This window comes from Protomyctophum parallelum (genome assembly GCF_964188405.1).
Source record: "Protomyctophum parallelum genome assembly, chromosome: 6".
NCBI classification, from domain to species: Eukaryota; Metazoa; Chordata; class Actinopteri; order Myctophiformes; family Myctophidae; genus Protomyctophum; species Protomyctophum parallelum.
This window is the reverse complement of record NC_139701.1, coordinates 4,551,244-4,577,567: the sequence shown is the minus strand read 5'-3', so window position 1 is coordinate 4,577,567 and position 26,324 is coordinate 4,551,244. Positions and strand designations below refer to the sequence as shown.

The following is a 26,324-nucleotide window of genomic DNA, read 5'->3' as shown; positions in this document are numbered from 1 at the left end:
AAACCTGAACTTTGAACATTCAGTGGATTTTCTGTGGTCTGAAGTTTTCTTTGGGGTTTTTGGGGCCTTTTGAGCTACAATGAAAACAGGCAACACAGTGAAACAGTGACATCTGCTGGCAAATCCCATTGACATATATGGGAGTTGCAGTAAGTGATGTCACTTACTGCCGGCAAATCAGAGCACCTGTTTGAGCCAGAAAACCCCAGATCACAGAAAATCTACTGAATGTTAAAAGTTCATGTTTTTTGGGTGCAATTGAGATTAGAAAACCTAAAAAAAACAAGAACAATTCCAAAACCTTTTTGTTAATGTCACAATCCCTTTAATGTTATTTTTTAGCTTTTAGTGTTTTTTTTCTAATAAAGTTGTTTTTATTTGTGTTGTTACCTCTGTAAAGCCCCCCCCCATGTAAAGCGTATTTGGGTACTCAGAAAAGCGCTATATAAGTTTGAGATATTATTATTATTATTATTATTATATATCTCATGAAATGCATGTAGTGCGACGTGCTAGGAGGTTATTATGTTTAACTACTGTACTATATGACATGCATAATAGGCCTACAGTATGTGTAGGGAGTTATATGTGTAATGAGACAAGATCTCATGAAATGCATACAGTGTTATGTATAGGAAGTTATTCACGTAATGGGTTTATATAACGAGATAAGATCTCATGAAATGCATACAGTATGTAGGAAGTTATTTGCGTAATCACGTAATGGCTTTCTATCTGTTCAAGTCCACACAATTATGTGTAGGAAGGTATATTTATTTGGGTTACAAGAAAAGCCAGCAATTAATTTGCCTTGAGTAAAGACAGCAATTAAGTATCTCTTCCTGTTTCAATCACAGATGGATGGAAGACGACAACAACACACTTTGCATAAACTACACCCAAAATAGCATAACCCATTCTGACCTGAGATCAGATTCATACAAGGTTTCCACTGGGACACACACTGGTCTGATTAAACCCATTCTGACCTGAGATCAGATTCTAAAAAAAATCCAGTCGTTCTTCGATTTAAAAAAAATAGCAGACCTACAAGCTCATAGCGCGCCACTCGGTGGCGCGCTATGAGCTTGTAGGTCTGCTATTTTTTCAATAGCTAAAGCATAACATGATGCTATAACACCAAAATGGGTTCCCGTTCAGAATAGCATAATAATCAGTAACTCAAAGACTATTTTCTCCTTTTCATTCTGAAGGTCAACCATAGATAGCTTAGATGTGCCTGACTCAGTGACTTGTGAGGCAGGTAAATTTGTTTGCTTTTCTCTGGGAGTAGTATTTCCAAAGTCGCTGTTCATTCCACCAGCGGGATGATACCAGTCCCTTTCCTCCCGGGATGTGGTTTAACCCATTCTGACCTGAGATCAGATTCATACGAGGTTTCCACATGGACACACACTGGTCTGATTAACCCATTCTGACCTGAGATCAGATTCTAAAAATGTCAGTCGTTCTTCGGTTTTTCAAAAAATAGCAGACCTACAAGCTCGTAGCGCGCCACTCGGTGGCGCGATATGAGCTTGTAGATCTGCTATTTTTCAATAGCTAAAGTATAACATAATGCTATAAAAGACCAAAAGGGGTTTAATTAAGCTGTGGACAAAGTGGATTTACACCAATGAAAGGATAAGGTGCATCCAGGATTATATTCTCACAAGAGACAAGTGAAATTAAGTCCTGAATACGGCATCCTCCTCTGGCTTTCTGTTCCACTGTGCCTTAGTCAAATTATATAATACAAATAAAACAATACAAGGTCTTGAGAGAATATATGACCCTCATTTAAACCCATTATAATCAGTCTCTAGACTGGAAATAACCACAGTTGAGTATAATCTTTGCTCATCATCACTATCTGATATGAAACTATCAAAATTGCTAAGATATAGGCAGCGATACCCGACAATTTCCTGACAACTGTTAAATGGCACACACACATTCATCACAGGCTCCAAATCCTCCCCAATGTATTTGATTTGACTATTAAATATGCATGACCGTTCTCCTCTCCCCATCTTCCTCATCAATAGCCGAATCGACTGACTCTGAAACAGGAGGACAAAGTGATCCGTGGTGAATTCCAACCCCTGGGTTTTGTTATCTGGCTGCGGCCGATGGTTTCCGTGCACTAGCTGCTGCGGACATTACTTGCCATCTCTCATTAAGGGAAACGGTGGAATTGGCCCCTCTCTCATTAGCAACAATCATGAGGGACGTTGTGTGTCTGTGTGTGTGTGTGTGTGTGTGTGTGTGCGCGTGCGTGCGCTCGCGTGCACGCGTGCGTGCACACATGTGGCAGAGAGAGAGAGAGAGAGAGAGAGGAAAAAAGAAAGTGTTGGAGAAATACTGTAAAACAGAGTTGGTATAGAGACTAGGAAAGAGACAGAACATTAGACATGTATGTAGAGATAGTGAAAGAGACAGAACATTAGACATGTATGTAGAGATAGTGAAAGAGAGAGAACATTAGACATGTATGTAGAGATAGTGACAGAGAGAGAACATTAGACATGTATGTAGAGATAGTGAAAGAGAGAGAACATTAGACATGTATGTAGAGATAGTGAAAGAGACAGAACATTAGACATGTATGTAGAGATAGTGAAAGAGAGAGAACATTAGACATGTATGTAGAGATAGTGAAAGAGAGAGAACATTAGACATGTATGTAGAGATAGTGAAAGAGAGAGAACATTAGACATGTATGTAGAGATAGTGAAAGAGAGAGAACATTAGACATGTATGTAGAGATAGTGAAAGAGAGAGAACATTAGACATGTATGTAGAGATAGTGAAAGAGACAGAACATTAGACATGTATGTAGAGATAGTGAAAGAGACAGAACATTAGACATGTATGTAGAGATAGTGAAAGAGACAGAACATTAGACATGTATGTAGAGATAGTGACAGAGAGAGAACACTAGACATGTATGTAGAGATAGTGAAAGAGAGAGAACATTAGACATGTATGTAGAGATAGTGAAAGAGAGAGAACATTAGACATGTATGTAGAGATAGTGAAAGAGAGAGAGAACATTAGACATGTATGTAGAGATAGTGAAAGAGACAGAACACTAGACATGTATGTAGAGATAGTGAAAGAGAGACCGTGGGAGAACTAAGCGTATATATCCAGCACAGCTCAGTAAGGCGCCATCATCGCTGCTGTCTGTTGTGAGGCCTGCGTGTTGAGCTGGCTGCCTTTGAGGCTGCGCTGGTGTCACATTAAGATCCTCCATTGGAGGAGGATCTCCGGCAAGCCTTTGATGTTCTTTGTGCATGCACAAACAGCAGTGGCACGGACGCAACTGCTCTGATGACTGCCAGCCACACAGAAAAAACCTTTTGTATTTAGAATCACTCGTCTAACCAGGGACACCGTTATCAGCGCGCGGGTATACGAACTGGTGAATAATTCAAGAGTCATATTTTCGTCTTTCATCAGTGCAAACATCAAACGGAATTCTCCTTCCTATTCTCGTGTTAAATTGGAAGTTTTGGTGTAATGCCTTTTTTTTCCGCCCTACTTTTTTTTTGCTGCTTTGGCAGATATGTGAATTACATGCACACGTACATATACATTGTTAAGCACATGCGTGCACACGTGCACGCGCGCGCACACACACACACACACACACACACACACACACACACACACACACACACACACACACACACACACGGAATAATGTGATGGCATGTAACACACATTCTGTTCTTGAGTTCTGGCCTGCACCAATGGCGACAGCTCTTCTGAGACATAAAGCTTAAGGACAAACTCCCACACACTCACACACCCTCTCAAAACACTCCCAGCAGCTCAGTTCAACACACAAGACAAGGTACAGTACAGTAGTGTACAGTACAGGGTACAGTAGTGCGAGCAGTATCCATGTGGACTTACGGATGAGAGGCACACTTGCGTTGGCTGTCCCCAGCTTATTGGTGGCGACGCACGTGTAGTTGCCATAGCGATCCTCTGTCATGTTGTTCACTGTGAGGACTGACCGGGTGCTGAGGTTCTTTATGTCGATGCCTTGACCCCTCAAGATCCTGAGAAGGGAACCAAACAAGAGTTATTGATTATCCCATTTAGGCCTGACGTCGAAATAAAAAACAAAGTCTTCAGAAAGAATATATATTCAAAGATTTGTGCCACATTTTCACGATTTTTATAAAATAGCAGACCTATACAAGCTCGTAGCGCGCCACTCGGTGGCGCGCTACGAGCTTGTATAGGATCTTCTATTTTTCAATAGCTAAATACACGCTTGTGTATCGTGCAGCGCGTTGTAGATCTGCTATTTTTCTATAGCTAAATACACGCTTGTGTATCGTGCAGCGCGTTTCCGTAACAGCGAGATAGGGAAAGTAGGTCGCACCATATTCAACTTCAAGATTTGTGCCACATTTTCACGATTTTTCTAAAATAGCAGATCTACAAGCTCATAGCGCGCCACCAAGTGGTGCGCTATGAGCTTGTAGATCTGCTATTTTTCAATAGCTAAATACACGCTTGTGTATCGTGCAGCGCGTTTCCGTAACAGCGAGATAGGGAAAGTAGGTCGCACCATATTCAACTTCAAGATTTGTGCCACATTTTCACGATTTTTCTAAAATAGCAGATCTACAAGCTCATAGCGCGCCACCAAGTGGCGCGCTATGAGCTTGTAGATCTGCTATTTTTCAATAGCTAAATACACGCTTGTGTATCGTGCAGCGCGTTTCCGTAACAGCGAGATAGGGAAAGTAGGTCGCACCATATTCAACTTCAAATTCCCTTTATTGTCACACCACGAGCAATCTGAGAACCCGTCGTCAAAACATTAAGGAAAAACAGCGGCCTCTTTTCCTTAAATTTGACGTGTCAGTCAACAGTCTGTCTTGAGAGACTACTGTACATCACGAGTGACGATAAAGGGCGTAAAAGAGTGGGTGAAAATCGTTTTAGTGCAAGCTACTGTATAGAGCGTCGCAGACAAAGCCAGCTCTTGTCATGACAAATCAAGACAACAAACACAATTTTTCGGGCCAAACACAGAATTAGAAAGTAGAAAAAAAACGGCAGGTTTTAACACTTTTTTTTTGTTGTTTTTCTTCTTTGTAATCATTTGTTTGGTCACATTATATTGTGTGTGTTGTCATGATTTGTCACGACAAGAGTTGGCTTCGTACGATGCTTAAAAAGGTCTTTAAATAAATAGGTTTTGAAAAATGCATTGCGATTAATTTCCTGGGCCTGCAGGCTTCGTCGGGACTACGACGCTCTATCTATACCGACGTATACTGGAGTGACATTTAAATAAGAACATCCAATATTAAATTTACATGAAGACACACATGAAGCACTAGTGTATGTAATAAAGACACAGTTCCTCGGTCTCTCTATAGTGCAAATAAAGATATCAAATAACACATATCAAATATGCATGTCTAGCCCATTCTGACCAGGCACCCATTTTGGTGTTGGCATCATGTTATGCTTTAGCTATTGAAAAAATAGCAGATCTACAAGCTCATATCGCGCCACCGAGTGGCGCGATACGAGCTTGTAGGTCTGCTATTTTGGAAAAATCGAAGACACTTTTAGAATCTGATCTCAGGTCAGAATGGGTTAATAATGAAACTGTCAGGATGTAATAGACATTTTTAGAATCTGATCTCAGGTCAGAATGGGCTAGTATGGGAAAGGGTGAGCATAATATCTCTAGTCTACAGTATAGTCAGATATACTGTATTATGAAGTGATCATCAGTCATGACACGGCTCAGCGCCCGCTCAGCAGCCCGGTGGTCCTCCTGGCTGTGGAAACCGGCTCTTAGTCTGTTCGTTGGTCGGTTGGTGATGTGATACGGCGGTATCACCTGCCTCATGGCAGTCGGCTGCAGTGTGGACAGATTGTGGGCTTTGATGATCCGTTTAGCCATGGCTGCACCATGGGGGGGGGGGGGGGGGGGGGGGGGGATCTCACCCTTCGGAGAAGAAGTGTAGTCCGAGGAAGATGTGGGCTCCACTCTGCTTTCCAGTAGAGGGGAGTAGTATAGTAACAGTAGCCTCGGAAACCCAGACGTCTGGGGCAGAGTCCACTTCAATTCGGCATAGAGTAGTGCAAACGTCGACCACTCTCTGCTGATTTCTGATCGTCTGCACCTTTTGTTAAATTGACGCGCACACGCACACTACACACACTCCTCTCTCTCTCTCTCTGTCGCTCTAATGAATTGTCTCCGCCAGGCCGAAGGCATGGGGGGAGAGTATGTTTTGCACTCCGTCCGTCCGTCCGTCCGTCCGTGTGTGTGTGTGTGTGTGTGTGTGTGTGTCCGTGAGCAGCTAATCTCGGCCACCGTTAACCCGGTCGATGCCATATTTTGCACACACACTCCCTGGATGCCAACGATGAACCTCTGCCCCAAACTTTCCAGAACGGCCTGTGATAGCGCCACCAGGAGGCCGCTTTGTGCAAAACAAGTTTTTGCACAGTACACCTACAGATTTTGTCCAAACATCACGCAAATTGGTACACAGTCTCTCTAGAGCCATTCAACGTCTTTCAGATTTCTCAGACTCCATCCTGATTGGTTAAGATTGTCCAAAGTTCACAGGAGTGCTCAGTTTCAAACAAAATGCTGCAAATCATGAACACATCGCGTGATTTCCGTGAAATTGTGCACCCACATTCCCACTAGGCCCAGGAAGAAATGCCACATGAACAATTTCAACTCAGCCTCATGGTGGCGCTATAACTGGCCGAAAAGTGTTTTACCTCTAACTGCACGGATCTGTGGATAACTTTGTATGCCAACTCCCTAGTTTACTTTTGTTGCCCTTTTATCCAACCACCAGATGAAGGCAAGCTGCAATGTCCTACATTCCTATCCTGGTGGAGACCTGTGCCCAGAAGGGCACTTTTTCTAGTTAGTCATGTCCAGCAGCTGCGTGTAGATTCTCCCGGCGGATCCTGCCGGGAGCTGCCTATATGCCATAGAAAGCATTAGGTGGACCCCAGGCTAATGTAACAGTAACAGGCCTACAGTACATACTGTACGCAGCCGACCACAGTTTTACTTGTAATAAAGTATTTACTCTGCTAAATACTCTATTGGGGGCCCAGGCCGTAGCGTAACGGTCTGGGCACCGGATTGGTAATCCAGTCGCGGTGTGCCGCGGGTTCGACCCCCGGACCCGACACGGCCTTTACTGCATGTCATCCCCCCATCTCTCTCCTGTTTCCTGTCAGCCTACTGTCTGTCCCTTCAAAAATTAATAAAAGGCGTAAGCCGCAAAAAAATATCTAAAAAAAAAAAAAAAAATACTCTATTGGGGCGGCTGTGGCTCAGGAGGTAGAGCAGGTCGTCCAAGGATCCTTGGGTCTCGGGTACGTTGCCTCCAATGAGTCGGTCGGTGTGAGCTTTGCTACCATTAGTGTTTGAATTGTGAGGACGCTGCATGGCGGCGACTGTTCACCGCTTCACCTCCCACTGTGCGAATGAATGAACCTTAATTGTAAAGCGCTTTGAGCACTTTGGAAAAGCACTATAAAAATGCAATTCATTATTATTATTACTCCAATCAATCTGATATGTTACTTTGGGGTTGCTTGGGGACGGGCTCAATGGTGGACATCATGAAGCGCAGAAACAGCAGCCCGAGAGAGAGGGAGAAGTATCGGCAAAAACCCGCTCTGAGGACACGGCTGCAGGACACCGTCACCCATCAGTCTTGTTCACCTCCTTGAAGGCACTGCTTACATCACTTACTTACTTAACCCATTCTGACCTGAGATCAGATTCATAACGAGGTTTCCACTGGACACACACTGGTCTGATGAACCCATTCTGACCTGAGATCAGATTCTAAAAAATGTCAGTCGTTCTTCGATTTTTTTCAAAAAATAGCAGACCTACAAGCTCGTATCGCGCCACTCGGTGGCGCGATATGAGCTTGTAGATCTGCTATTTTTCAATAGCTAAAGCATGACATGATGCCGACACCAAAATGGGTGCCCGGTCAGAATGGGTTAATGCTCTTTGTGCCCCCCAATGGGGCATAATTAAGGCGTCGATAATGTTCCTCCACCTATCACAGTCTTTGGCAACCAGTTGCGCCGTGCCCCACGAGAGACCCATCTCCAGCAGTTCAGCCTCTGTCTGCCCTTCTATACTTACATCAGCCACTGAGATATTTAGTGGAATGGCCTCCTCAGGCTAGGCTCTCTCTCTGCATGGCTGGTCAGTGGTTAGGGGCTGTTTAGCTCAGACAAAGCGATGAAGGTATTGAGAGGGAGGGAGAGGGAGGTAGTACTACACAGCAGGTTTTCCCTCTGAAGTGTGTGGCAGTGTCTGTAGACCAGAGTAACCCCTGCCGTGTTACTTTTAAAACGGCTTCCACTCTATCCTTGTATTATTTCCACTTGGACTTTCTGATGGTTCTCTGGAGGTCAGACAGAGCAGGATATATCCATGACTCCACCGTAGTCTAATGGTTTCTGATGGTTTCTGATGGTTCTCTGGAGGTCAGACAGAGCAGGATATATCCATGAATCCACCGTAGTCTGATGGTTTCTGATGGTTCTCTGGAGGTCAGACAGAGCAGGATATATCCATGAATGAATCCACCGTAGTCTGATGGTTTCTGATGGTTCTCTGGAGGTCAGACAGAGCAGGATATATCCATGACTCCACCGTAGTCGCGGAGCTGCATGTGAAGTTTTGGGTTGGGAATCTTGGGATATGTTAAAACTCCAAAGTATGCACTCCCCGATAAATCCACAGCCGTCTCTGATTCCCCGCCATAAGAAGCAGCCTCAAGGTGTACTAGACTGTTCACTGATAATATATACAGTTATACAGTTCCCTTTTTAAATACAACTGAGTACTTTTACAGTGTTTTTCTTTTCTTTCTTTTTAATCATTTAGGGCTTTTTATTAAGGACCCGCCAACACTGCAAATATATATTTTTTTAAATCCCAGACAGCCTGGATAAAGTAAAAAGCAAACACTCTCCCCTCTCCCTTAATAAACTGCTGACATGCCCTTGGGCAAGACGCTTAACCACACCACATCCCCCAAATTCCCCCAGCAGAGCCGTTCACTGTTGGCCAACAGCACTATAGAAGCCTTTAGGCGTGCCTGACAGTTCCCAGGTGTGGACTATCTCCAACTTTGTCAACTTTCCACGGACAAAACAAAGGTTAAAAAAATAACTGTATGGAGGAGGGGATGGCACGCACAAGTCAAGGAGCGTGTAGATGTTTATCATCCTACGGCGCTGCATGGTACTTCATCACCCTCTCTTCAATAGATCCATTTATCCCCCGTATGACGTGTCTGTCTCGGAGAGACGCTTTGAAGGACTGTGAGGAGACAGAGGAATGACCCGGGGGGGGTGATGTGTTCGAACGGCACGACCACATGATGGCACACATTGTTCACCGCTGCTCCACCGCGGCTGAGCAGGCATCGTTATATAAATCACTATCCCCCAATTGTGCTTCACATGGCATCTGTGCCGCGATGACGCAACGTCCCTAATTGTCGAGTAAAGAGCATACTGTATGTATGCTGCATTGCTGCATGTTATTTATGGAGCGAGCACATGACATGCCGAGGTTGTTTGTGCTGTTAATGCCATGACTTGGCATCCGTTATCTAACCATAGGAAACCTCCAGGGAGAGGCCAGGTTTGTATCTTGGCCGGGCTGTGGCCCCCCTGCGACCGTTAGCTCGGTACCACTGGTGCCGCGAAAGCACTCCCAAGTGGAGACGCGACATGTGACCTTATGTCCAGCAAATCTCCAAGCATCTGCTGTTCCTCCTCTCCCACTGTGGCCTCCTCAAATGTTAGTCGAACAGCCACTGGTGATCTCGGCAGGAAGTCGGCGAGCCAGCTTGCTCTCCCCCCCCCCCAGTATGACATAAAGCAAGGCGGTGGATCTCCTCTCTGTCACAGTGAAAACAGCCCTTTATACTCTGCCTTTCAAGACTCCTCAAAAGAAAGATTATTTGCCACACACAGTCTATAAATGCACAGCGAGAGATGCTTGCAACAGCAATTCAGCAGAATGGGTAAAAGGTAATGGAAAGGTCCTCCACTAAAGTGGCGTTACTCATGCGTTCTCAGGTATGGTGCACTCATGGATCTTTTTCTAGACGACAAATGAAAATATACACATTTTGCTTTATAAAAAAGAAAAAAGAAAGCACACACAGAAACAAGAAACTCTAGAAGCAACAAGCCTCCTTAGCAATTCAAATAAACTGAGTTCAACCCATAATTACAATTAGCACAGTGTGAGGGGATGATTGAAATTGTGCTCACCAAGAGTGGCTAAATGGAGGTAATTTGCTTTTTAAATTCCACAACCAACACTCAAACTCAACCCTGATTGATGTATATGCGATGCATAATTTAAGTCGCTTGTTAGAGTTGCGCAAACATTTCATTAGCGTTGCAAGGTGAATACAAGGTGCAAATAGCTTCGCTTGACAGACAACACTTTTGAGGGCTCTTGGAGGGACAGAGGAGTCGTACTTGTACCACTATCGAATGGTGTGAGAAAACATGGACTTTTCCTTTGAAACTTACCAGGTGTGTGGCAATGGTTGATGTACAGTATAAGTACATCACAGTAGCCTACAGTAAGTGTGCAAGGATTCCCATCAAAAGCACATTTTCTGTACAACAACAAACATAACATGCTGGTCATAAATAAGACCTGTGTTTGTGAAGCGTTTGTTTTAAACTGCTTGGAGAGTAGGACACCCCACGGGCATGGCGGGGGGGGTTTCAGCACAATTCAATAAAGTTGTCAATCACATAAAAGCATACTAAAATCTCTCATACTCTGTATTTTACACGTCTCTCAACTTGCCCTGCACTCACTGTATTGTCCTAATAATGACACCCACCCATCTCACACACCTAATTCATAAAACGGGGTGAATGCTAGTATTGGCAAATAAACAATTCCCCCGTTCAACCCAACCTTGCACTCCTCCAACAGCGGCGTTGGACCTCTGTGTGGACTGCATGGCGCTGCGTGTGCATGTGCATGTGGACGGCGTTGGACCTCTGTGTGGACTGCATGGCGCTGAGTCGCTGACGATGCAGCGGTAAATGTCAAGATAAGGACAGGCAATCCACTCTCTCGTCTCTCACCTTTTCTCGCCCTTGTACCACTCGAACGTGGGGACGGGCACGGCGGCCGCTTCGCAGCGGAGCAGAGCCGTGCGTCCCAGGCCCACCCCGTGGCTCTTCATCTCATGAATAGAAGGGGCAACTGGTGGGAGAGAGGAGAGGAAGAGGAAGAGGAGAAGAAGAGGATAGAGGTTACGAGAGAGAGCCTGACAACAAGGACATAAAACCAGATGCATAAACGCGTATAGGGAACTAGGAATACTTAAGCAATAAGCCACGAGAGCTCTCAGCTTACCGGGTATTTTACACTGCCTGGGAGCGTAGGCAGACCCGAGGCGCAGCGGAGGGTCTTCTACCAGCCAGTGTAAAATACCCGGTAAGCTGGGGCCTCGAGTGGCTTATTGCTTTTCTAAAACGGTTACAAACATATAGCAATATTAAAACTATTAAATTCACAAAAGTAGCTACGCTTTGCGCCACCAGAGCGAGCGACCCAGAGCCAAAACACTTCCTTGTTGTGCTTGGCAAGTAGCCTATGTGACGGGAGAATAGCGCTTGATGTATTTACGGGGCTGCCTGGAGCCACACATTCACAGTCATATGAGCCGGGCGGTGCTTAGACGCCCGCACGGCATGTGTTTGTCAAGCAATCAAGCGCTCCCCTTCCCCAGTTCAGCTACAAGGCTGCAGTTTGATACAAAGTGATTGAAGGAGTGGGTTATCGGTGAAATTTACACCGGTCACGTGACGGTAACCAGCCAATCAGAATGGAGTATTGGGACTACCCGTTTTAGAATGTACATTTTATGTCAGGCAGGGCTCAGTGAAGATAACGGGGTGCCTTACACTTGAAACATGCACGCTACACTGACTGGACGCTGTGGTCAGTGTGCACATTTAGCATATACAGTACACTGTGAAGTCTGTACATATAGCTGGGTTGTGGGAGGGGGGGGGGGGGGATACATCCTCGGGGTTAGTAAAAAATGGAATGAATTGCATTGCATGGTGATAAATTGCTTAACCCATTCTGACATCCTGACAGTTTTCTGACAGTTTTCTGAAGGAGCTATGTTTCTATGTCAGTCGCTCTTCGATTAAAAAAAAAATAGCAGACCTAGAAGCTCGTAGCTCATAGCGCGCCACCGAGTGGCGCGCTATGAGCTTGTAGATCTGCTATTTTTCAATAGCTAAAGCATAACATGATGCTAACACCAAAAGGGGTTCCCGCCCAAAATGGCTTAATGGAAGTTCAAAGACTCAATGGCAAAGGCAGGTCCTGTGAATGCAAAATTAATCCTCTTTCATGTGCTGAAACATGCAAATCTTTTTTCGCCAGTGTCATCGAGGCAGCTTTAAACACTTTCTCGAGCAACACCGGGCCAATTGTACTTCAAATATTATTACGTTGCCTTGAAAAGAAAGGAAATTATAAAGAATTCCCAAACAAAAGCATTTGGCTGAATCCAATATGTGTTCAGACAAAAGGAACGACTCCTCTCTCGTCTCGCCATTTCTTATGTCCATAATCAGGAATAAAATCTTTTTCATTCACTTGTGTAATTCCGACTAATAAGTCTGTATGTCTGTATCTACAGTAGTGTGCAGTTTGCATATAGCAGCTACTGTTTTCTGTAGTAGTGTCTCTAGTCCATATGAATATGTACCAATACGATGGGGAGGGTGGGGTGGATCAACATTATGGAATGTCACAACAGGTCAGCTCCATATATGGAGATCTAAGGGTTTAAGGGTTGCAACCACTCAAAAAGATTAAGGAAAAGCCAAAGCATAATCAAAACAATATTAAGTAAGTAATATGATTAGCAGAAATTAAAAGGCAGAGGTGAACATAAAAAAGTATTTTGCCTGAACTGGTTTAATATGTTCAGCTTTCTTTGACCTTGTTAAAACTTCTGCAGCATACAGAATGAGCAGTAGTAGTAACTAAACTGGAAATGAAAGCATTAATTCGTTTTTCTAGGTCTTGTTTGGACACATATCCTCAAAGTCTTGCTACATTTATATATATATAGATGATAATGCTGTAAGCTGACTCCGTTAAACCTAAACATTAGATTTATTTCTTGTGCCCCCCTCTGAGTCCATCTGCCCACAGAGCGCCCTGCAGCTAGCGATAAATTGCCATGCATGCCTTGTCAGAAAGTGAGTTATGGAATATTTATATCCCTGACAATTGAGCCTTTAAGAACCACATGCCAGTCAGTGGACCAGGGGGTGGGGGTTTCCAAGGCTCCCGCAAACCATTCTGTACCAGTTGTACAGTATTTTGTACAGTATTTTTGGGAGATGTTCCTCTTGGGATGACCTCGACGAGGACTCTGCTGTACCCGTCCTGTACAGCACAGTCTCCCCAAGGTGGCGCGGCCGGCCGGCATGAGTCCGTGTAGCCTTCGTCCCTTCGCGAGTTAGCGGAGACAGAGACAAATCCGTTCGGGAGGCCATGGATGAAAAAGGTCTTTTCTTATGGGAGTCGAATATATTTTCTCCTCCGGTTATTATCCCATTCTGACCTGAGATCAGATTCATACGAGGTTTCCGCCGGACACACACTGGGTCTGATGAACCCATTCTGACCTGAGATCAGATTCATACGAGGTTTCCGCCGGACACACACTGGTCTGATGAACCCATTCTGACCTGAGATCAGATTCTAAAAATGTCAGTCGCTCTTCGATTTTTCAAAAATAGCAGACCTACAAGCTCGTATCGCGCCACTCGGTGGCGCGATATGAGCTTGTAGATCTGCTATTTTTAAATAGCTAAAGCATAACATGATGCTGACACCAAAATGGGTGCCCGGTCAGAATGGGTTAGACAAGTTACACTCCTCTGGTTTTTCTATGACATGCTCAAGTAGCAAGGTGTCTCGCTTTAGCCTGCTATGAGCCGATGGGGCTCTTGGGTGGCAATGACTGTTGGTTGATCTGTCCATCCACCACTTTGTTCCTAAACAACTGACTGGGTTGGCATGGTAAATGGTAAATGGTGCATTTATATAGCGCCTTTATCCAAGGCGCTTTACATAGATTGTGCATTACATGCTCCCATTCATACACCGATTGCGGCGGAAGCCATGCAAGGTACTCGTTAACAAATTTAAAAAAAATTGACAGCTGCTTAATGAAATATAATGACATCATTAATTAAAAAAATCAAAGGATAAGGAGCACTGTAATTTATTTTTACATGTTCAAATTAGACAGACATGCATGTTTCTAGACAGGTAGTTTTCCAAGTAGGATGCCTCAAAAGTGTTCTCTGTCAAGCGAAGCTATTTGCACCTTGTATTCACACCCAGGGGTCCCTACCTGCAGGTGTACCTCAGCCAAGGAGTAGTTTAATATTACTATAATATTCCATAATGTAAAATCATATCGCAACCATATTGCACAACCAAACATAAAATTACTTGTCTTTTAGTACTACTGGATCTCTTCTCTCCACGTATAGTTTTTATTATGTTGTTATTTCGTTTTCGTCACTAAAAAAAAGTAGTCGACGAACATCTTTCGTCATAGTTTAAATAGTCGACGAATTCAACACTACTATGCATTTCTCTGCCACGAGGTCTACACTGTGTTCCCCTCTGCCTCGATGAAAGCAGGTCCACAGAACCAAACTACAGCCCAACCACCACAAGGTCTACACTGTGTTCCCCTCTGCCTCGATGAAAGCAGGTCCACAGAACCAAACTACAGCCCAACCACCACAAGGTCTACACTGTGTTCCCCTCTGCCTCGATGAAAGCAGGTCCACAGAACCAAACAACAGCCCAACCACCACAAGGTCTACACTGTGTCCCCCTCTGCCTCCATGAAAGAAGGTCCACAGAACCAAACTAGAAAAAGTGCCCTTCTGGGCACAGGTCTCCACCAGGATAGGAATGTAGGACATCTGTTTGAAACTGAGCACTCCTGTGAACTTTGGAAGCCAATCTTAACCAATCAGGATGGAGTCTGAGAAATCTGAAAGACCCGTTTCGTTGAATGGCTCTAGAGAGACTGTGTACCAATTTGCGTGATGTTTGGACAAAATCTGTAGGTGTACTGTGCAAAAACTTGTTTTGCACAAAGCGGCCTCCTGGTGGCGCTATAACAGGCCGTTCTGGAAAGTTTGGGGCAGAGGTTCATCGTTGGCATCCAGGGAGTGTGTGTGCAAAATTTGGCATCGACCGGGTTAACGGTGGCCGAGATTAGCTGCTCACGGACACACACACGGACGGACGGACGGACGGACGGAGTGCAAAACATACTCTCCCCCCCATGCCTTCGGCCTGGTGGAGACAACAACAGCCCAACCACCACCACTGCAAGCTGGAAGAGAACCAGTGCAGATCCTCTGTTGGTTGGTCACGTCTGGCTGCCTGAGACGCTCCCAAAGTCACCAACAGGTCAGCTCAGTAAACTCCCTTGTTCAGCTCCTCTTCATTCCCTCCTTTCATCTCCTGGCAGTTCAGATTCCACGGCGGCCCCCATTTTATATTCCACTCATTGCAACGTCCCTGAAAGCTATTATACTTTAAGTCTGTGATAATAGGCATCCATCTGTGTATTATTGTTTTATTTTTTGCATTGACTTAATATATTCATTCAGATTGATTAGACTTGCTGTCATTCGTTGGTTGTACTGCTGTGTATTTAGTGCGTATTGTTTATGTTTATATTTATACTTTTCATTGAGATTTTCACTGAAAGATATCCCAGGATCAGGCAGACACAGTAACAGTCATGACCACAGATCATATTCCTTGGGTAATATGACAGATTTAAAGTAAGTAACATAAGATCTGAGTTATTTTGCTTGCATGTGATAGGTACAGAGATAAATAATAACTAAGCTAAGCTACTGAACACCCCCCGAGCCCCTCCCCCCAAAAAGTAAAATAAATATATATTTCCCCTGCTTAGTCGTCCATCCCTGCAAATCCCCACAGAAGGTCATTGGGAGGATGAAGATAGTCACGGGTCTCCTCCGATACCCCAGCTTCTTTTCTCCTGACAGTTAAGAGCCTCACTGGGGGGGGGGGGGGGGGTAGTGCGTATTGTTGATCATATTTTAGTGTAGGATCAATTGTATAGGAGTATAATTGTTTAATTGAAGTCACTAAACATTGATGAATCAGTCTTAAAACCCTGATTTGAAACTAATTGTAATTGCATGTACTTTGTACAGTATAGGGTGGATTAAGGTCTAGGGTAGGTACCCTCACAAAAACATGCAGTAATCCTGGTCTCTAAACTGCCAGCCGGGGCGCCTGATGGAGGGGAAAGGAACTGGTTGGAATAACGTGTTCCTTCCACGCGCTACGTCCAACCAGGGAAACTCCCCCCTGTCAGGTGTAAAGGAGCAACTTGGACACTCAGGCATGAAGGAAGCACGAGTTCAAGTCCGTTGCTCTCCCCAGGTTGGTGGAGGGTGTGTAGAGCCCAGGATCACATTAGATAATTGACACAGGGGTGAAAAATGGGTTACAAAATCGTGGGATAAAAAATATATATATATAAAAAAAAAAGAATGGGTTACTGCTGTCCCTACTGCTGTCCCTACTGCTGTGCCCTAACCCACGCATGTGTCTTGGAAAGCACTTTGAGTACTTCACATCCACGGATAGAATGCAATAATAAGGGACAGCACTCTGGTGTATAAACAACATGGGCGCCAACCTCCAGCCGTCGTCCACTTAGATAGATGAGGTGGGACGCATCGGATCCGCCGCGAAGGTGAAAGACATACATGTGAGCGTTTGTTACCAGCGCTCTATGATCATGTGTGAGAGGCGCGTTGAAGGTGACAGCTCCGTCTTAGATGATAGATGTACTTCCACCAACCTTCCACCGGCCTGCTAATGAGCACGCTGGCACAATTGTGGGTATATAACACGTGGCGTGTTGTTTCCCCCCCCCCCCCCCCCCCCCCCCGTCCTTGCATATATGCCAATTATCCCATTCTGACCGGGCACCCATTTTGGTGTCAGCATCAAGTTGTGCTTTAGCTATTGAAAAATAGCAGATCTACAAGCTCATATCGCGCCACCGAGTGGCGCGCTACGAGCTTGTAGGTCTGCTATTTTTGTAAAAATCGAAGAACGACTGACATTTTTAGAATCTGATCTCAGGTCAGAATGGGGTAATCAGACCAGTGTGTGTCCAGTGGAAACCTCGTATGAATCTGATCTCAGGTCAGAATGGGTTATAATTCTGCGTCTATACCTTTACCTGGCTATGGATTCAGAAAGGATCGTGGGCCTGTGATGGTGTAACAACAAGCGGGCAGGTGACAACAGGGGCTTTTCCTGGCCCATTCATCACTGTGGGGACCGCTGCTAGCATACTGGGTGATATTGGTAGGGCTTGACTGGCAGTCTGTATAGAGGTGCGTGCGTGGCTGCGTGCCGTGCATGCGTGTGTGTGTGTGTGTGTGCGTGTTTTGTAAGTACGTGTGTATGTGTGTGCAACCGTGCATAGCATGTCTGTGCTTCCATGTTTCTAGGTAATCTATGAGCGCTGAGGTGCCGAGGGCTCTCAGGAGCTTTAACGTGCCAGCTGGTTGTATCTCACAGTGAAAGGCTTCTATTTAATTACTAACAGCATAGGCAGCAGGGTTAGCCATAAGCAACAAAACATTATTACAGCTACAGTAGAGGCAGGCAGCAGGCCAGCCATAAGCAACAAAACATTATTACAGCTACAGTATAGGCCCCTCTGGCCCCCCCCCCCCCCCCCGCCCGCTTCTTAAAACCACTTAAAACCACTTAAACCCTATACTTAGTTAACGTACCGGAGTACCCCAGAGGTTTGGTTTCGGTCGCCTTCTTTTTCTCCGTCAACAACAAATCTCTTTTCCAAAAATAACTGTGCGTGTGCGTGTGCGTGCGTGCGCATGTGTGCGTGTGCGCGCGCGTGTGCACATGCGCGTGCGTGTGCGTGTGCGCGTTGCGGCCGTGACCCTGCGGTGAAAACAAACATAAGAGGAGCGCCTCGGGTCACCACTGTAATAACATCCTTCACAAAGTCCCCGTCTACGAGAGGTCGGCGCTAATCGAAGAGACAACCTGCGACGATATCCACAACACATCGCTCAGAGGAAGAGCAGAGAGAACGTGAAAGTCAGAGAGAGAGAGAGAGAGAGAGAGAGAGAGAGAGAGAGAGCCTGTGACAAAGCCCGGCTATACCGCATTCACAGAGAGATAGAAGCCAATATAACAAGTATGACAAAAATCAATGTGCGATGCCGGCTCGCTAGAGAGTCCCCTGTAATCCTCCTCTGGTGTCATTGTGCGGTTGCCATTGATTATACCAGGGCCCTCTGAAAGCTCAAAGTGACCCGGCTGGCTGTCGCGCTGGAGCGTCATCGGACACACAGTGGCCTTATGGGCAGTTGTGTCGATAACTTGGAGCCGACACCCCCGGAATTGTGACTTTCATGTTGAAAGTATAAGAGGATGGAAAAAGCGAGTTGTCTGTGGCCATGTACAGTGCACCTGTACTGTATGTGTACCTGCCAGAAGCGATAAAGATAAAGATTAAGCCCTTTCAAGTTGTTTTATTTCATTTTTGGGGGGGGGGGGGGGGGGGAGCCGGTGTGATGCAGTCTGTTTATGTTATCAGTTGGCTTAATGCGGTTGGAGTCCGGTGATTCCTGTGCATTTTAGTCTCTAAAGATATTTCTTTTCACGATTAGTTAGAATAGATTAGCAGAATAGATTTTAGACATTCTCTCGGATGACATACAATAATATTCCAGCTTACTAAGCACACGTAGGGAAAGGTCACCCGACTTAAAAAAAAAAAACATCCATTCTTCAAAAGGACAAGAAGGCTTCTGAAGCTAGTTTTGGGTGTGAATAATAATTGTCCTTCAGTCTCAACAGTGTCACACAACCTGCCGGAAATCTGTTGGGGGCTGGAGAGAGAAGAGAAGATGCTCGCTATAATGTCACGGGAGGTCCGAATCTTTTTTATATGCATATCAATAATATAAAATCTCCCAATTTGAGTGCCTTGGCAGTATATAGGCTCCGTTGAAGACTGATCACAGCCATAAAATCCCAGCCCAATCTAGTGAGTCCAATTTGAACCTGCTGGCACGTCCTACATCATCATATATTTTGCAATACGGCGTCAGGGGGCCTGGAGAGTAATGCAAAGTAGAGCACTAAAAATCATGAAGGCCCAATAATCCAGGTAATTTAGTGTCTACAGAACGCTGTAGAGGCAACGGTAAATCATGCTTCCAGTCATGGTGAACTCCAGCAGATGGGGGTGGGGGGGGGGGAGTTGGGTAGGGGTGAAATCAGGATGAGAGTGCGTATGTGTGTGGAGAGGGTGGGGAGTGTGTGTGTGTGTGTGGGGGGATCCAGGAATAGCACAGCGCTGGGGGAAGAATAGATGAAGGCAGGGGGCCCCACTAGGTGACAAATGGCCAGTAGAGGGTCGATCATAAAGCGACTTCCATTACATTTACATTATGCAGACCTTGTCACCAAAACAAAGATGACCAGTTCGACGGAACACGCTCTGCACAAAGCCAGAGAGAATGCCGGCATATAAATGATGGATACGCCGTTTAACCGCCATCTAATATTAATGGACAAGGCAGGTTTGTTCAGAAAGCTTTTTGCCTTTATAACGTTCAAGCCACACAAGCTGAGTAGTTTTGCCTTAAGCAATCCTCACGCGACAACTGTATTAATGATTAATTGGTGTGTTTTCTAAACAGAATATGATTTATTCAATAGCAAACTATTGTTCACCGCGACAACCCCGGGCAAGCTTTTTAACCCGTTCTGACCTGAGATCAGATTCTAAAAAAATGTCTTCTACATCCTGACAGTTTTCTGGAAAAAGCTATGTTTCTGTGTCAGTCGTTCTTTGATTTTTCAAAAAATAGCAGACCTACAAGCTGAGCTTGTAGATCTGCTATTTTTTCAATAGCTAAAGCCACTCAGAGTGGAATGGACTGACTTGTGCTCTGAACTGATATCACTTGAACTCTCTGCACTTTATTTTATTCACTATTCTTTGCACTGTCTTGTCCTGTTTTGCACTTGTCCTAATGTTGTATAACTGTCTGCTGTCCCAACCAAACCAAATCCCTAACATGTTTACATGTCATGGCAATAATAACGTCTTCTGATTCTGATTCATAACATAATGCTAACACCAAAAAGGGGTTCCCGCCCAGAATGGCTTAACCCATTCTGACCTGAGATCAGATTCATACAAGGTTTCCACTGGACACACACTGGTCTGATGAACCCATTCTGACCTGAGATCAGATTCTAGAAATGTCAGTCGCTCTTCGATTTTTCAAAAATAGCAGACCTACAAGCTCGTATCGCGCCACTCGGTGGCGCGATATGAGCTTGTAGATCTGCTATTTTTCAATAGCTAAAGCATAACATGATGCCGACACCAAAACGGGTGCCCGGTCAGAATGGCTTAATTAAAAGATCAATTAATAACCCTACCTCTTCAGCCAGATTTGAAAATGAGTTTTCCTTGCAATTAAGAAAGGGGCTCATCAGTGCATGACTTATCAGCTTACACACAGAGACGCTGTTTCCTCCGTCAGCCATCTGCAGGCCTCATTGTCCTCCGTTTTGTCAGTCAGGGAAGGTTCCGCGGCCAAGATTTATTAACCCATTCTGACCTGAGATCAGATTCTATAAACGTCTTCTACATCCTGACAGTTTTCTGAAAAAGCTATGTTTCTATGTCAGTCGTTCTTCGATTTTTCAAAAATAGCAGACCTACAAGCTCATATCGCGCCACTCGGTGGCGCGATATGAGCTTGTAGATCTGCTATTTTTCAATAGCTAAAGCACGACATGATGCTAACACCAAAATGGGTGCCCGTTCAGAATGGGTTAATTCATTAAGGATTTCTATTCAGAACGGCTACTACGGGGAGATTGTGTGATTCACTCGTGACTTCATACAATGCATGGAATATAAATAACTGCCTTAACATGTGGGACCACATGGGTCCACAGTAACCACTGCCTGCGTTTGACACAGAATGTGGTCCGAGGCTATGAAAGCCCTCCCGTTGCCCTTCTTATCAGATCAGAAAGGATGTAAATATCATTAACATACTGTACTATACTGTACTGTACCACCTTATGGGATTCCAGCATGTCAAATTGCACCATGTCCATATTAATATGTTATAAGTTATAGTCTTATGTAACACTTGCAGCAGGCATGTTGCCTGTCGTCATGGGCAGAGCGCAGCTTTGATGGTGAAATTATTTATTGATCAACAGAGATTTGAGTATTCATTATTTTTTTGTTATCAGATAATCAGTGATTCATCGTGTATAGAACATTTTAATATGTGCCGTTCGTTCACAACTCCGTCCAAATGTGAACGCTTTTTTTTTGCTCGCTATTAAAAGTCGCTGCCTGAGGAAGTGATGCTGATTGAGACGTGATGTATTTTCCTTATTTAAAAATGAAAACTTAACTTGCTTAACTTGAAGCACTTTCCAGATGTCTACAGTATCTGCAATGCATGGAGCATGAGCATTTACCATATTTGTGTAGAACTTATTACCATATTGGTTCTTTTTATCTAAATTGCATTAGGTACTTTACATGGCTGATAGTCGACACAGCCGAGTCAGAGACATCACAGCAGTGGGTTTTAAAGATGGACTTGAGAATTGTACTCAACAGAAGCTGGTTATTTCGCTCATTTCTCGGAGCTTCAGACGCATCACGACAAGAGCTTTGGAGAAAAATAGATGGATGGATTTAAATCCAAACAGCTTGGGGGCTGTTGGCTTTAACTCAGTTCATGGGATTGGATCAGAATCCACCGGCGCTAGGAAAGCCAATCTCTTTTGAAATGTCAGCCCCAGTACATACATGTGTATATCAGTAGATAGTTAAAATTATCACAAAATGCGGCTACACACATTCTACTGTAGAATACTTGAGACAATGTGCTGAAAATAAACACTAGATTTGATTTGAGCAGCGGATATGTTTACTCAACCACTGCCAGCACAGAGGAGTGATGTAATCTAAAGACACGTGCCACGCACGCACGCAGTACGCACGCGCGCGCACACACACACACACACACACACACACACACGCATGCACGCACGCAGTACGCACGCACACACACACGCCATCTCAGTTTACCTCGTTGTCATTACTCAGATGTTGTAATATTGTGCAATGTGCAGTCATTAGCATGCACGGCATGTGAGCTGCAGTCCTCCTGACCACAAGTAAACAGGTTAAGCCTATTATATACGATAGAGACGGTCACGACTTTCCCCAAACAGCTCTGTGAGGGGAGTGTGTGGGAGTTGCCATGTTTGGTGGGTATTATCTATCTATACCAGGGGCAGGGCTGGCATACCAACCAGGCACACACAGAGAGAACGACAGCGTTTTAGACCCAACAGAGACAGACAGGGCGACGTCAAGCATTTGAAGTGTCCACATTAAGCCCTGTGCATATTAACAAGGCTCAGAAGTCTATCAATATACCCGGGCTGTAATTGCTTATTGTCGTTTTAATGCATGCTCATAATTAATTTAACCCATTTTGGGCCGGAACCCCTTTTTTGGTGTTCGCATTACGTTATGCTTTAGCTATTGAAAAATAGCAGATCTACAAGCTCGTAGCGCGCCACTCGGTGGCGCGCTACGAGCTTGTAGGTCTGCTATTTTTGAAAAATCGAAGAGCGACTGACATAGAAACATAGCTTTTTTCAGAAAACTGTCATTTTCAAACAGACATTTTTTAGAATCTGATCTCAGGTCAAAATGGATTAAAATGATTACAGTTTTGTCTGCCAATTATACTGTAAGCAGGAAATAAAAGTGAGGTGCTCCTATATGCTTCCTCTCGGGGGCCATAAGCGCTGCAGGGTGCTGGGATAAGCCAGGAGAACAACAGGGAGGGAAGCGTACACAAATGGCTGGCAATCTGGGGAAGCGCATACAGGGGCACAGCTTCGCTCGGCGAGGCAGCAGAAAGTGGAATCTCACCGTGAAAGAAGGCAGAGAGCGCTAGAGGGGGAAGGACGGACAGACACACGCACGCACACACACACGTACATGCGCACACACACACACACACACACGCACACGCACACGCACACACTCACACAGCAGAAGCAGCAACATAAGCTCACAGCTGCGCCCTAAACCAAACTTGTACGCCGGTGTACCAGAGATAGCAACGCCTCAGACAAAAAGAACATACAAGGTCGAAAGGCTTTTGTACGGCCTGTTATTACTCATTAAACATCCATGCTGCATCATGGGAGTTTCACAGACAAACTCACTTCACAAAGATCTGAGGGAAGTTGGTTCTAGTCTCAGTAGTCGCCTGGGCTCCTTGATAGAGCCGTTACATAACATAACCCCCGAGTTTGGTATCAAAACACATCTCCGTGCCAACATGAAGAAAAGGGCGATTTGAGAGAAAGAGTTCCGGGGGCCTGCTTGCAAATAGCATCAGTATTCCAAACATCTGTGGTGTGTGTGTGTGTGTGAGAGCGTGGTATCAGCTCATTTCTCCCGTTTATACATATTGAATGTTTGTGCAGCGGCTGTCCTGCTATTATAGGGATGGAGAGAGACACAGACAAAACATCTGGTGCATTTTCTAAGTGGCATTAGCCTAGCAGCAGAGCACCTGAAACAGACAGACAGAGGCAATGTGACAGACAGCCAATCATGAAACAGGGACGTCTGGAGGTCAACGATTTCACCATGTCTGACTCAAAGTGTGTAGGGCGCTGTCAGTTATCATCTACGTTAGCACGTTAGCACAGTGGTTCTCAACCAGTGGTCCGCGGGGACCCTTGAGGGGGTTTCAGGAGGTCCCCGGCTAAATGATGCGAGAGTTGGTAACCACATGGTTATAGGTCTTTATCCCATTCTGACCTGAGATCAGATTCATACGAGGTTTCCGCCGGACACACACTGGTCCTGATGAACCCATTCTGACCTGAGATCAGATTCTAAAAAAATGTCAGTCGTTCTTCGATTTTTCAAAAATAGCAGACCTACAAGCTCGTATCGCGCCACTCGGTGACGCGATATGAGCTTGTAGATCTGCTATTTTTCAATAGCTAAAGCATAACATGATGCTGACACCAAAATGGGTGCCCGTTCAGAATGGGTTATAGATCTTTAACTCTTTCTTGAGAGTGTAAAATGAAACCAAAATGGACCCGTAACGGGTTAATTTTGCTGGTTAAACTGTTATTTTTCGTTTGCCCGTTAACTCTCCCATGCTACCACAACACGGAATTTTGTAGACAAAATAGATAACAAAATATTCTAAGATCTCATGGCCGGCTGTGGCTCAGGAGGTAGAGAGCAGGTCGTCCAATGATCCCTGGGTCGGAGGTTCGAATCCCGGCTCCTCCTCCTGTCCACATGTCGAAGTGTCCTTGGGCAAAGACACTGAACCCTACATTGCCGTTGGTCGGTGTGAGCTTTGCCACCATCGGTGTGTGAATGTGGGAAGTGAGGACGCTGGCGTCGACTGTTCGCCGCTTCACCTCCCAATGTATGAATGAATGAACCATTGTAAAGCGCTTTGAGCACTTTGGAAAAGCAGCTATAAAAATGCAATTCATTATTAATTAATCTTGGGTCTGAGACACTAAATCTCATCAAATGGCTCCACCACGCATTTCAGAGGACTCAAGCGTCAAGTTGGTCGGATGGACCAAACCATCGATCCAACCGATATGCCCATACTGTAGGCATACCGTTTGTCTAGACTAGACTAGAGACCTGCCCATTCCACCGATATGCCCATACTGTAGGCATACCGGTTGTCTAGACTAGAGGCCTGCCCATTCCACCGATATGCCCATACTGTAGGCATACCGGTTGTCTAGACTAGAGGCCTGCCCATTCCACCGATATGCCCATACTGTAGGCATACCGGTTGTCTAGAGACTAGAGACCTGCCCATTCCACCGATATGCCCAAACTGTAGGCATACCGGTTGTCTCTAGACTAGAGACCTGCCCATTCCACCGATATGCCCATAATTATATATGAGACCGACCGCTGGTATTTTCACCAGCCTATACGTATCAATTTGGGGGTCCTTGACATTTATTTTTTTGAGAACCACTTGGTCTAAACCCCTCCATTAACCCATTCTGACCGGGCACCCATTTTGGTGTCAGCATCATGTTATGCTTTAGCTATTGAAAAATAGCAGATCTACAAGCTCATATCGCACCACCGAGTGGCGCGATACGAGCTTGTAGGTCTGCTATTTTTGAAAAATCGAAGAACGACTGACATTTTTTTAGAATCTGATCTCAGGTCAGAATGGGTTAATCAGACCAGTGTGTGTCCGGCGGAAACCTCGTATGAATCTGATCTCAGGTCAGAATGGGTTAAATTATATTACGGCATTGAGGGCGCTTCATTAATTCCATTTTTTTAAATCTCAGGCAGAGATGCTTCTGCACTGATTTCCTGCTTGCTCATCCCCTCCGACTCAGGCACATACTGTACCTACAGTAGATAGACACCACAATTTATGTTTTTGATTCAAACTGTGCAGTGAGCCTTTTCCCACCTACGGCGGGATGATGAATATGTAAATTGGGTCAGAGATCACATTTCATCAGCTGCAATCAGTGCTGAGATATCCTTATGTAGCCAAAGCGGTGCTTCTCAGGCAATAATATGATTCCTCCAGCACGACCTCCTGGATGACTGCCATCATTCTGGGCCCGCACGATAACAGTTGCCTCCTCCATTCATCATGGAAATACACGGAGAGTAAAGGTGGATCTGTAATTGAATTAGCCACAGTCTGATCAAGGCAGTACTCTGTGGAGAATCATTTGGTTGTTTATTCCATTCTGAACAGGAACCCATTTTGGTGTCAGCATCATGTCGTGCTTTACCTATTGAAAAATAGCAGATCTACAAGCTCATATCGCGCCACCGAGTGGCGCGATACGAGCTTGTAGGTCTGCTATTTTTGAAAAATCGAAGAGCAACTGATACATGTATATACATGTATATAGAAGACATTTTTTTAATCTGATCTCAGGTCAGAATGAAAACTGTCAGGATGTAGAAGACATTTTTAGAATCTGATCTCAGGTCAGAATGGGTTATATACACTCAAAT

At 44.9% G+C, this 26,324-nt stretch overlaps 1 protein-coding gene across 3 annotated transcripts in view; it reads right to left on the bottom strand.

Annotated features, from left to right (window-relative positions):
- The window catches only part of negr1 (neuronal growth regulator 1), a 343,508-nt gene that overhangs the window by 88,284 nt on the left and 228,900 nt on the right, over positions 1 to 26,324 (bottom strand). For all 3 annotated transcript variants that reach the window (XM_083766947.1, XM_083766946.1, XM_083766945.1), the window contains exons 5-6: positions 11,179 to 11,299; positions 3,925 to 4,073 (exon numbers count right to left, since the gene is read on the bottom strand). In XM_083766947.1, the coding sequence (XP_083623073.1) occupies positions 3,925 to 4,073; positions 11,179 to 11,299 (270 nt within the window). The remainder of the gene's footprint in view (positions 1 to 3,924; positions 4,074 to 11,178; positions 11,300 to 26,324) is intronic.